The sequence below is a fragment of the Ornithorhynchus anatinus genome, chromosome X1, assembly GCF_004115215.2.
Source record: "Ornithorhynchus anatinus isolate Pmale09 chromosome X1, mOrnAna1.pri.v4, whole genome shotgun sequence".
Taxonomy (NCBI): Eukaryota; Metazoa; Chordata; class Mammalia; order Monotremata; family Ornithorhynchidae; genus Ornithorhynchus; species Ornithorhynchus anatinus.
Genome location: NC_041749.1, coordinates 75,721,466 through 75,734,111, shown reverse-complemented (window position 1 = coordinate 75,734,111; position 12,646 = coordinate 75,721,466). Strand labels below are relative to the sequence as shown.

Here is a 12,646-nt window from a genome sequence, read left to right as displayed (position 1 = left end):
TTCCTCCTGTCTCTCCCCACTCCAGTCTATTCTTCATTCCGCTACCCGGCTCATCTTCCTGCAGAAATGTTCTGGGCATGTCACTCCTCTTCTTAAAAACCTCCAGTGGTTGCCTATCAACCTCCGCATGAAACAAAAACTTCTCACTCTAGGCTACAAGGCTCTCCATCACCTTGCCCCCTCTTACTTCTCCTTCCTTCTCTCTTTCTATTGCCCATCCCGCACACTCCACTCCTCTGCCGCCCACCTCCTCACCGTCCCCCATTCTCACCTATCCCGCCGTCGACCCCTGGGCCACGTCCTCATGCTGTCCTGGAATGCCCTCCCTCCTCACCTCCGCCAAACTAATTCTCTTCCCCTCTTCAAAGCCCTACTTAGAGCTCATCTCCTCCAAGAGGCCTTCCCAGACTGAGCTTCCCCTTTTCCCTCTGCTCCCTCTCTACCACCCCCTCACCTCCCCTCAGCTAAGCCCCCTTTTCCACCTCCTTCCCTCTGCTCCTTCCCCTCTCCCTTCCCCTCTCCTCAGCACTGTGCTTGTCCGCTCATTTGTATGTATTTTTATTACCCTACTTATTTTGTTAATGAGATGTACATCACCTTGATTCTATTTATTATTGTTTTAATGAGATGTACATCCCCTTGATTCTATTTATTGCTATTGTTTTTGTCTGTCTGTCTCCCCCGATTAGACTGTAAGCCCGCCAATGGGCAGGGACTGTCTCTATCTGTTGCCAATTTGTACATTCCAAGCGCTTAGTTCAGTGCTCTGCACATAGTAAGCGCTCAATAAATACTACTGAATGAATGAGTTCCATCTCAGAACTCTGTTGTGCTGGGCCCCAGTTATTTCCCTGAGGACATCTTTTTAAGAATGGAACTGGGTAGTAGTAGCCCCAGTAAGATGTACAGGAATCAGGAAAGATACCAGGAATTAAGGTGGTTAGAATACTCTGCAGGAAATAAAAGCAAGTTCTGGGTCTGGTGGCAGTGGTGATGTAGTCATAGATATGGCCACTAGTGCTCAGTAGAAAACATTTTGAGAAACACTGTACTAATGGAGGGAACAAGGCAATTGGGCTCGTGTATTGTGGGCTCTACCTTTGGCTCCATCTCATTCTTTTGTACGGTTTTGAGCAATCTCCATTTCTGTTTTCCAATCTTTAAAATTGAAATAACGAATATAACACTTCGGATGATTTGGGGAATGCATCAGATTAAAATACAAATCACTCTGTTGTTTCTATCACTCCTAAACAAAAAGTGCAAAAGAAATCTGAGATAGACTTTTCATCCTACCTGAATGTTTTGAACAACATCTTTAAATGGGGATGATCTCTGTGTCCAAGTGTTCACCATATCCATGGCTCTGTCAAAGTTCTTCACATATTCTCCATACATTTTCAGAAATGGAGCGAGCTTCTGAAGGATGTCTCCGATCCTGGGGTTTGTATTCCTTTGTAATTTCATTGCATGTAAAGAGAAACAATTTGTATCAGTTGGTGAAATGGAGCAAGGTTACACGTGCTACAAAGCATCATAAAGATGGCCATTCAACTACATCGTGGGTGAAAGAACCAAAGAAGCAACACCTTTAAGTACAAGACATATAAGTCTCTTTCATATATGATTGCATGCTTGGCTTCTCCCACCACTAGTCTGACATTTCAAAATTCATTAAGAGCACTGAGAATTCTGAGATGATGCGGAAATACTCTGTGGCAGGATACAGCTCATTCTTATTTGCCAGTCTTCTGTGATCCCAATACTACGTGGAGAGGAAGAAACAATTGAAAAATCCTACTAGTAAGAGATGAATAAACGTTCTATTTCAGGGAGTATTGTGACATTTCTAGGACACTGTGGAGCCCGAATGACATGAAAATTAACAATCTGCAAGACTCTTCTCCCCCTAATAAACACAAACTTTTATAAAATGAAATAAAAAATGAAAACTATTTTTAAGTTTTCAATTAAGAAGTGAAGGAGTATGTTCAAAATATCAAAATATTCTGGAAGGGAATCAAGTCAGAAAGTAGCAGGCAATTGTTACACACGTTTGCTTGATTTATTTCTCTTGACCACTCCAGATAATTATTTTTGTCTCTCCATTAGAATAAAAACTCCTCTTGGGCAGGGAATGTGTCACCTTTTTATCCTGTACTTCCCAACCATCCAGTACAGTGTCCCGCAGTGCTCGATAGATTCTACTATGAGTATTACTACTACTAGAAATATTAATGAGTGACCATTTCAAACAGACCAAAAGTCAATGATTCATTACATTTTAGAAGTGCTTTTTAGATAAGGCCAGAATGACATTAAAATTAGATCAGCCTAATGGAAAGATTGGAGGTACTCATGGCAAATAGAGTCCTGTTCCTAAATGGCTACCGTGAATCGAAAGACAGACTCAGTGTGTCAACTGTAAGTAATAATCTGGTCTCCTTAGCCACACTCAGACATTCAGGAAACCAAATAGAATTCAAAGGCATACATGTTTATTAAGGGCAACGATCTGTGTAACAAAAATCAGAACTGAGATGAAATGTGAATTGTAATATTCCTTTGTCCTTGTTTTTATCCCAGTTTATCAATTCCCCAACCTTATTATTGCAGAAATATACATCTGTGCTATATTCCAAGCACAAAATGACATGTAACACTAAACAAGAATGGAGATGAATGGTGGATAGAGGTTATGGAAGATGTAACACCCTCTCTAGAATGTAAGATCATTATAGGCAGGGAATGTGTCTGTTAAATTGTTATACTGCACTCTCCCAAGCGCTTAAATCAGTACTCTGCACACAATAAGCACTCATCAAACTAACATCAAAACCTGCAGATGGTGAATGCTGCTAGAATGTGATTATCTACCAGGATCAGATTTCACTAATGATACCATCCTGGGTCATGCACTATCATAATACAAACAGTCTGAGTGTGTGTGTGCATGTATAGGCATACTCTAAGTTTGACAATGACAGTGACAATGAAATTCTACCCATGTGTGCAGAAGAGACTGCCAATCATGTTAGTCTCCTTGAATCCGTTTTCTATCTCCTTGTCTGCCCTTGCATAATTGGAAATATGTTACTAGGAAACATAATTGAGTTACAGGATTCAATTATATGTTGCTGATATAAATTCTTGGTTGGATGTAGGGTTTGCCAGGTGTAGGCTGGTACATAACCTTGATCTCCTTCAGACTGATTGTCAATCCAAGGTGCTTTGCTAATTCTGAGTAGTTCAAAATCATCTGCATGTCTTGTAAGAGAGTTTTCCAAAGGCTTGGAATTGGATTTCGATGCCAACTCCTGGAGCATGGCTGTGTGAAATAGGTTGAACAGGATTCAGCCTATTACACAACCTGACTTGGGTGATGGGGAAAGGATCTAATAGCATCTTGGCATTTCACTGTAGAGTTGGTTCAGGATCTTGTTAAACTTTTCAAGAGAGCCAAACTTTTTCAGTGATTGGCTAAAATAAGGCCTGCTGATGGTGTCAAATGCTTTTCTGAGGTCCACCCAACAAGGTTGGAAGTTCTGATGGCATTCTCTGAATTTCTCCTGCATCTGATGTGCAAGAAAAATTGTGTTTCCTGTGAACCGCTGTGCTCTAAAATCACACTGTGATTCTAGGAGGGCATGGTAATAATATTGTATTATATTATACTCCCCCAAAAGCTTAGTACGGTGTTCTGCCCACAGTAACTGCTCAATAAATGAGGTTGACTGACCAAGAGGACTCAAGTTAGGGCCTTGCCAGAAATGGAGAGCAGTGAGATCCCATGAGAGATTTCTCCCAGGGGTTCCATATGTTGAGGAAGTGCAGGGAACCCTGTATTTGCCTTTTTACATTCAAGTGGGACAAATCATTTTATTACCTAAACTCCATCCTCCCTTCTTCCCATCACCTTTCTTCAGAATCAGTCCCCTGGGTCTATTCAACTTCCTCTTAATGATTTGTGAGATGACAATTTCCAATGAAATAAGAATATTCAACCCTCACTGAAAACTAACATTACATTGCTGATGCATATCATACAAAATTCACCACGTGAAAGGGAGGCATATGTTCCCATCTCAGTATCATGATTCTAAGGTGCCCAATTTTGCAGGGCAGGGAAAAACCTTCATAGCCAATAATTAAGTTCAAATCTCATTTCCTTTATCTTATCAAAGCTGCACCTTTCTCTTTCCTTAGTTCTTTGAATGTATAACTAGCAGAAAACTGTACCACCTTGCTCCAGCAAAATTGTCTCATTAAATGTGGAGCTAAAACAATTGCTTGTGCCCCACGAAATATTAACTGCAGCAAGCACAATGAAAAAATTAATATGGTTATGATTAGAGCAGTTTATCTTCCAAAAGGCTCCAGAGTCAAATGAAACAGTGTGATATATGGTATAACCAACATTAATGGAACAGGTTAGATTTCATCTTGAAAGATTTATAGCTCTTGTGATTTAAATGCTTTGGTATATTATAGACCTCATAAGTACTTTCCTAATATCTGAAAAGCTGCATTTGGCAGTTTGGCTAGTTAAAATAAATTCAGAAAAGATCTAGTTCAAAAATGGATAAGCTCAAATCCATATTACACATTGATGAAAAGAAAGAATCTCTAAACTTTCCTTTCCAAAATTTAAAATGTTGGGAAAGCTGTGACCATTTAGATCAGTATTTCACATGGGAGCAGAATGGAGTCGGAGAGTCAAAGGCATCCCTCCTAACCAATAATCAATTGTTAGCATTGTCGTTGTTCATTTGAATATCTTCACCTCTTGCATTTTAGAGATTGTGAGCCTCCCCAGAGTTTAGTGTAAGGGCTTAATAAATGTTATCATTAAGGAAAATGATCTTCATAGTTCTGAATGTATTACTTCTGCAAAACTGTCCATTCCAAACTCTTTGTTTTATATTGATTTCAAAGGTGGGAAAAACAATCAAAATTGAGATTTTTCAAGAAGGATTTGATTGCGTGTAACCCATCAAACCCTGAAACACCATAAAGGAATCCCCAATCCTGGGGATCTTTAAAATATGAAGCAGCTATAGGACCAAGTTCTCATTCATTCCCTTCAGGCTCCTACTAGTTTCTGAGCTATTATCAGAGAGGCACACGATGTTGAGATTTACAAATGGAATTTGCATCCTGCTGAGAAGTGCAGATTGATGATAAATAATAATTTTACCTTTAAAATTATTTTCCTTCTTCCAAGGCAAAATGTGTGAGCACTGAGCAAGGATTTCCACAACATACATCAAATGTACATCAGAATACCACATTATGAACCAAACTGATCCCATAAATGATTGAGACAAATAAAGCTAGGCAGAAAATTATAGTGCTAAAGTGAAATTGATAGTAGTTTCCAGAAAATCAAGATAGAGGAAATTTAACATAATGACAAACTAATATTTGCAAATATTTTTCTTATTACCAATGAAAACACTGGAGCTGTGGAGCTGTTAACTGCTGGGAAGCAGAAACAACAGATGGGCCATTTTAAACAATAGGCATCACAAGGCCTGGGAAATGAAAACACAGAGCTACAAAAAGCATTTGACAATAGTTGTGCACAGGGAGGGAAGAAAACATCAGCCACTGCAGCCATATTTGTGCAACCCCAGCCTCAGTTTTGATTTTTGAATTTGTACCCACCACTCGCAAGTAATCCGGGTTTGAAGTTCTGGCAGAAGAAACTTGCCATGGAAACAGTAGATCGAAGAAATATTGGAGAAAATGCCAGTTGTCACTTCGGATGGAATCCCAGCTTCAGCCAACTTGGTACAAAAAACCTAACAAAAAACAACTGATAAAGTTACTCCACTTCTAAAAACATTATTTTTTGCTTTAGTACATTGTCTGAACTTTTGGGTAGGATTAGTTTTTCTTAGCAGAGAGTTGCATAGAAAAATCAATCACTTAAATGATTTGGGGACATAGCTTTCGTGTTGCCATTTATGCTCTTTTATTATTTTCCAATGACTCAAAAAACTCTATAACCTGAAAACAGGCTTGTACATAGTTAATGTCAGGTCCTAAGGACTACCCAATAAAGTAGATGAAGAGACCCTGCCAGAAAGAAAATTCCCTGATTCACCAAAAAATATCAAGCTGAATTTATGGAGGAGTCATGAAATTGTAGATTCTCTCATTTCCTCAGGTTTTATTTAGTAGTAGTAGTAGTAGTAGTAGTCATTTTAATAGTATTTATTTAGCATTTACTGTGTGCACAGAACTGTACTAAACTCTGGGAGAGAATACACAAGTGGGAATTAGACATGGTCCCTTACTCCTGGGGTGGGTCACATCTAAGAGTTTAAGTGGGGAGAAGGGATTGGAGACAGACACATAAGGAATGATGAAATAAAACACCACCACAAATACATAAATTAGGCTCAAAGTCTCAGTGTAGTTGAGGAGTTTCTATAGTCAACTAAATTTCTACAGGAGTATGTTACTCAAGTTCAATCTTTGCTTAAGGTTACAGTTATTTAGTCCAAGATTCTATTGTTGTTTGATTGGGCCTAGACACATGCAGCAATGTTTCATTATTTGACATTTCAGTCATAGAGAGGCCTAATGGATAAAGCACGGGCCTGGGAGTCAGAAGGACCTGGGTTCTAATCTGCCACTTGTCTGCTGTGTGACCTCGGGCAAGTCCCTGCACTTCTCTGTGCCTCAGTTACCTCATCTGTAAAATGGGGATTAAGACTGTGAGCCTCACGTGGGATAGAGATTATGTCCACCCTGATTAGCGTATAACTCCCCAGTGCTTAGAACAGTTCTTGACACACAGTAAATGCTTAACCAATACCATTATTATTATTATCATTAATGGTTGGAGGTCATATCAAGATTTAGATAAGCATCTTATAAAAGGATCACATAGATGGTTTTCATTTAAGTGAGTGTTCTCATCCCAGAAGATTTGAAAGAACTGACTTGAGAGTTGTGTATCCCTGCCAAATTGTCACCCAAAAGAATACATATTGATTGTCTAAAAATATAGCAAACTTCAGTTTTACTCAAAAAAAAAAAATGACCAGAATGGACAGAGTAATACATTTTGATTGAAATACCTGATCTAGAAGATGCAGTCTTTTCACGTAGGCTTCTTCAGTACTTAGAAGTTCATTTGCAATATTGAATAGCTTTTGTGGCTCTGTACACTGGAAAAAAAAATCAGTTCAAAATTAGTATATTAGCAACTCACAGGCAAAGCTTATACAAAGAAACCCCACTGATGTAGTACACTATAGGGTAGCTAACACTCAATATGGATTATTTTTCCTCCAAATATTATAAAGCCAGAGGACCAAAAACAAAAAAAAATAGAAAGCAGAAGTTATTATAGTTGTTAAAAGTACTGGGAGTCAGAGGTCATGGGCTCGAATCGCGGCTCTGCCACTTGGCAGCTGTGCGACAGTGGGCAAGTCACTTCACTTCTCTGGGCCTCAGTTACCTCATCTGTAAAATGGGGATGAAGACTGGGAGCCTCAAGTGGGACAACCTGATGACCCTGTATCTACCCCAGTGCTTAGAACAGTGCTCAGCACATAGTAAGCGCTTAACAAATACCAACATTATTATTATTATTACTGGTAAATCATTTGTGCACTATATCCAAATGTTTCATTGTAGATCACAGTGATATCATTTTCTTCTAGCATTTTTTTAAAAAACATCTGAACAAGTGTCCCTTACCTAAGACAGTGACTCATCTCTCTTCTCTCTTTTTTCTCTCTCTCCCTCCCTCCCTTCCTCCTGGCCTCACAGCTTAGAAAGTCAATTTTTAACTCAAATATTTAGACATGTCACTGAGGTGGAGATACAGTGTTGCCTAATGGAAAGAGCACACTAGTCTGCTGTGTGACTATGGGCAAATCACTTAATTTCTCTGTACCTCAGGTTCCTCTTCTGTACAATGGGGACAAAATATCAGCTCTCCCTCCATTTTAGATTGTGAACCTCATATGGTACAGGATAATTAGAAGGAATTTCCTTTAGAAAAGATAGCATTACTCTATTGAGAAAATCCATCAGCTCCAGGATGAAACTAAGATGTGCAATTCAGTCTTTATAAAAGGACTAATCCATCAATCTTGCTAATATATATACCAATCTACAATATTAGAAAGAGTAATGAATTTCAGTTCAACCTCAGAGAAAAGAATGGATGATCTGGTGAAGGGATTCAGCAGTGGAAGGATTGGAAAATACCTGCTAGAGTTCTTCCAAATTCAAAGGGAATCCTTCTGACCTGCTTGAAGTTTAAGTATGCATATTTAACCAAAACGTCTGACCAAAGACCAGCAGTCCCTCCCTCCTCAATTACTAAAAGTCTATTCTTTATAAGTAATCGTATCGTTTCCTTAAGAAAATAACAATAATGGTATTTGTTAAGCGTTTATTACGTGCCAAGCACTGTTCTAAGCTCTGGGGTAGATACAAGGTAATCAAGTTGTCCCATGTAGGGCTCACAGTCTTAATCCCCATTTTACAGATGAGGTAACTGAGGCACAGAGAAGTTAAGTGACTTGCCCAAAGTCACACAGCTGACAAGGGGCAGAGCCGGGATTAATTCAATTCAATTCAATAGTATTTATTGAGCGCTTACTATGTGCAGAGCACTGTACTAAGCGCTTGGGATGAACAAGTCGGCAACAGATAGAGACAGTCCCTGCCGTTTGACGGGCTTACAGTCTAATCGGGGAAGACGGACAGACAAGAACAATGGCACTAAACAGCGTCAAGGGGAAGAACATCTCGTAAAAACAATGGCAACTAAATAGAATCAAGGCGATGTACAATTCATTAACAAAATAAATAGGGTAATGAAAATATATACAGTTGAGCGGACGAGTACAGTGCTGTGGGGATAGGAAGGGAGAGGTGGAGGAGCAGAGGGAAAAGGGGAAAATGAGGCTTTAGCTGCGGAGAGGTAAAGGGGGGATGGCAGAGGGAGTAGAGGGGGAAGAGGAGCTCAGTCTGGGAAGGCCTCTTGGAGGAGGTGATTTTTAAGTAAGGTTTTGAAGAGGGAAAGAGAATCAGTTTGGCGGAGGTGAGGAGCGAGGGCGTTCCGGGACCGCGGGAGGACGTGACCCAGGGGTCGACGGCGGGATAGGCGAGACCGAGGGACGGCGAGGAGGTGGGCGGCAGAGGAGCGGAGCGTGTGGGGTGGGCGGTAGAAAGAGACAAGGGAGGAGAGGTAGGAAGGGGCAAGGTGATGGAGAGCCTTGAAGCCTAGAGTGAGGAGTTTTTGTTTGGAGCGGAGGTCGATAGGCAACCACTGGAGTTGTTTAAGAAGGGGAGTGACATGCCCAGATCGTTTCTGCAGGAAGATGAGCCGGGCAGCGGAGTGAAGAATAGACCGGAGCGGGGCGAGAGAGGAGGAAGGGAGGTCAGAGAGAAGGCTGACACAGTAGTCTAGCCGGGATATAACGAGAGCCTGTAATAGTAAGGTAGCCGTTTGGGTGGAGAGGAAAGGGCGGATCTTGGCGATATTGTAGAGGTGAAACCGGCAGGTCTTGGTAACGGATAGGATGTGTGGGGTGAACGAGAGGGACGAGTCAAGGATGACACCGAGATTGCGGGCCTGCGGGACGGGAAGGATGGTCGTGCCATCCACGGTGATGGAGAAGTCTGGGAGCGGACCGGGCTTGGGAGGGAAGATGAGGAGCTCAGTCTTGCTCATGTTGAGTTTTAGGTGGCGGGCCGACATCCAGGTGGAGACGTCCCGGAGGCAGGAGGAGATGCGAGCCTGAAGGGAGGGGGAGAGGACAGGGGCGGAGATGTAGATCTGCGTGTCATCTGCGTAGAGATGGTAGTCAAAGCCGTGAGAGCGGATGAGTTCACCGAGGGAGTGAGTGTAAATGGAGAACAGAAGAGGGCCAAGAACTGACCCTTGAGGAACTCCAAAAGTTAAAGGATGGGAGGGGGAGGAGGCTCCAGCGTAGGAGACCGAGAATGATCGGCCAGAACCCATGACCTCTGACTCCCAAACCTGTGCCCCTTCCACTAAGCCACACTTGAAATTAATTATATTGTTAATTTCACTGGGTTATTTACCACCTACAGAAGACATTTTGGGACCTATTTCTCTGATCGGTAATTTATTTTCATGGCTGTCTCCCCCATATGCTGTAAATTCCTTGTTGGCAGGGATCACATCTACCAATCTAGAGTACTGTACTTTCCCAAGTGCTTAGTACAGTGCTCTGCACAGAGTAAGCACTCTGACTTTGAGTCCAGATCAATCCATTAATTGATGGTATCTGAGTGCAATTTTCTGAGTATAGGACAAGCACGTGTTGGCGTTAGAGAAGCAGCATGGCTCACTGCAAAGAGAACGGGTTTAGGAGTCAGAGGTCATCAATTCTAATCCCGGCTCCACCACCTGTCAGCTGTGTGACTTTAGGCAAGTCACTTCACTTCTCTGGGCCTCAGTTCCCTAATCTGTAAAATGGGGATTAAGACTGTGAGCCTCACCTGATTACCTTGTATCTAACCCAGTGCTTAGAACAGTGCTCGGCATATAGTACGTGCTTAACAAATACCAACATTATTATTATTATCATTAATTATTACTCCCTGCCTTTATCCAGGAGGCTATAGTGTTGATAATATTTGGGGTACAGATGATTACTCAGGGAAGAACTGTTGGAAGAGGTGGGATTTGAGGTTGGGAGAGATGAAGTCCAGTGTGTTGGAGAAAAGGGTGTTGAGAGTTCTGGGGATCATGTGAGCAAGGGGTCAGAGGCAGGCAAGATGAGAGCAGGGAAGAGCCAGGAAGTGGGCTTAGGAGGAGCACAGGGTACAGTAAGAACAGTAGTGGGTAAGGAGTACTGATAAGTACAGTGAAGAAAGTAGGTGCAGAGTTTTGAGGTCAATGGTCTGTCCTTGATGAGATGTATTTTGAAAAGTAGGCAAATATGCTCTGAGAGCAATGTTTCAGTAAGATGATCCAGGCAGCAGTATATAGTGTTGGGAGAGTGCATGGAGGGAGGGAGACAAATGTGGAGGCAGACACAATAGTCCACAATCATAATGTGAGGAGCACATGAACCAGGGTTGTGGCTGCATAGCTGGAGAGGAAGGGAGTGGATCCATATAATGCTTTTGAAGAAAAATTGGCAGGTTGTAATAGTAGATTAGATGTGAGAGTGGAATGAGCAAGAGGCCAAGATCACACTAAGCTTGTGTGCTTGGGTCACGGGGAGGGTGGTGGTGTTTGCAATTGAGAAGTTGGGAAGGAAGAAGATTAGTTCAGTTTGGGACACATTAAGTTTGAGGTGCTGGTGTGCCATCCAAGTGGAGATGCCCTGGAGGCAAGAGAAGAGGTGGGACTGGCTATCAGGGAAGAGGGAGATTTTTGAGTCACCCACATAGAGCCATGCAAGTGCATGAGTTCCCCAAGAGAGTGTAGAAGGAGGGAAAACAAGGGACCCAGCACAAAAACAAAGGGCCCAGGCAACCACATATTAGGTAGTAGGTAAACAGCGTGGCCTAGAGGAAAGAGCATAGGCTTGGGAACCAGAGGACCTGGGTTCTAATCCCAGCTCCTCCACTTGCCTTTGTGACCTAGGACACGTAATTTACCTTCTCTGTACCCTAGGTGTGACAAGGACTGTGTCCAAGCTGATTATCTTGTATCTACCCCAGCATTTAGTACAGTGCCTAGGATATGGTAAGAGCTTAACAAATACCATAATAAAACAAAAAAAGTTGGAAGAGAAAATACGGAAGGAACAGTAGGAGACGTAGGAGGAAAACTAGAAGAGTTCCAAGTCAGCAAAACCAAAATTGGATAGTCATGTCAAAGGTGGCTGAGAGGTCCAGGAGGATTAGGATAAGCTAGAACCCAATGGATATGGCTATGAAGAAGTTATGGGTGACTTCGAAGAGTGCAGTCTCAGTGGAGTGAAGGGGGTGAAAACCTGAGTTGAGAAGAGAGTTGTCAGAGAGGAAATGAAGGGAGCAGATGCATCCCTTCAAAGAATTTGGTCAGGACTGGGGAAACAGGCAAGTGACGATATCTTCAGAGGATTTGCTTAGTGTAGGGAAGACTCCAGTTTGTTTGAAGGCAGAGGGGATGGAATCAACAGGAGAAAGGACTTAAAGATAACAGTAAGGGAGGGGCTGAGTGGGAGCAAGTGCTTTTAAGAGATATGAGGGAACAGTGAAAGCGGCACAGGTACAGGGAGTAAAGTTAGAGAGCAGCCAGGAGCTCTCCTCTGGAGCAATGGGCAAAAAGGAGCACTGGCAGAGCAATGGCAAGATGAGGAAGGGACTGTAGAAAGGTCACTCTGGATGATTTCTATTGTGCCACCAAAATAGTTATTGAGGTTGCTGGAGGCTAGGAATGGGAATCGATGGTAGAGGCCCTGGAAGCTTTCAAAGGGAGTTAAAAATTTGGAATACTTGGTGTGGGTTGTGGGAATGGAAGTCAATGAGAGAGGAGTAGAACAGTTGCTGATCTGAAGAGAGAGCTGAATTATAGCAAGAGAGAATGAACTTGAATAATAATAATTGTGGTATTTGTTAAGCAATTACTATGTGCCAAGCACTGTACTAAGTGCTGGGGTAGATACAGCATATTAGGTTGGACACAGTCCCTGTCCCACGTGGGGCTCAC

General features: G+C 42.1%; 1 protein-coding gene across 2 annotated transcripts in view; it reads right to left on the bottom strand.

Annotated features, from left to right (window-relative positions):
- The window catches only part of FGD3 (FYVE, RhoGEF and PH domain containing 3), an 85,121-nt gene that overhangs the window by 57,805 nt on the left and 14,670 nt on the right, over positions 1-12,646 (bottom strand). For both annotated transcript variants that reach the window (XM_029051348.2, XM_029051346.2), the window contains exons 4-6: positions 7,092-7,181; positions 5,668-5,804; positions 1,297-1,453 (exon numbers count right to left, since the gene is read on the bottom strand). In XM_029051348.2, coding sequence (XP_028907181.1) covers positions 1,297-1,453; positions 5,668-5,804; positions 7,092-7,181 — 384 coding nt within the window. The remainder of the gene's footprint in view (positions 1-1,296; positions 1,454-5,667; positions 5,805-7,091; positions 7,182-12,646) is intronic.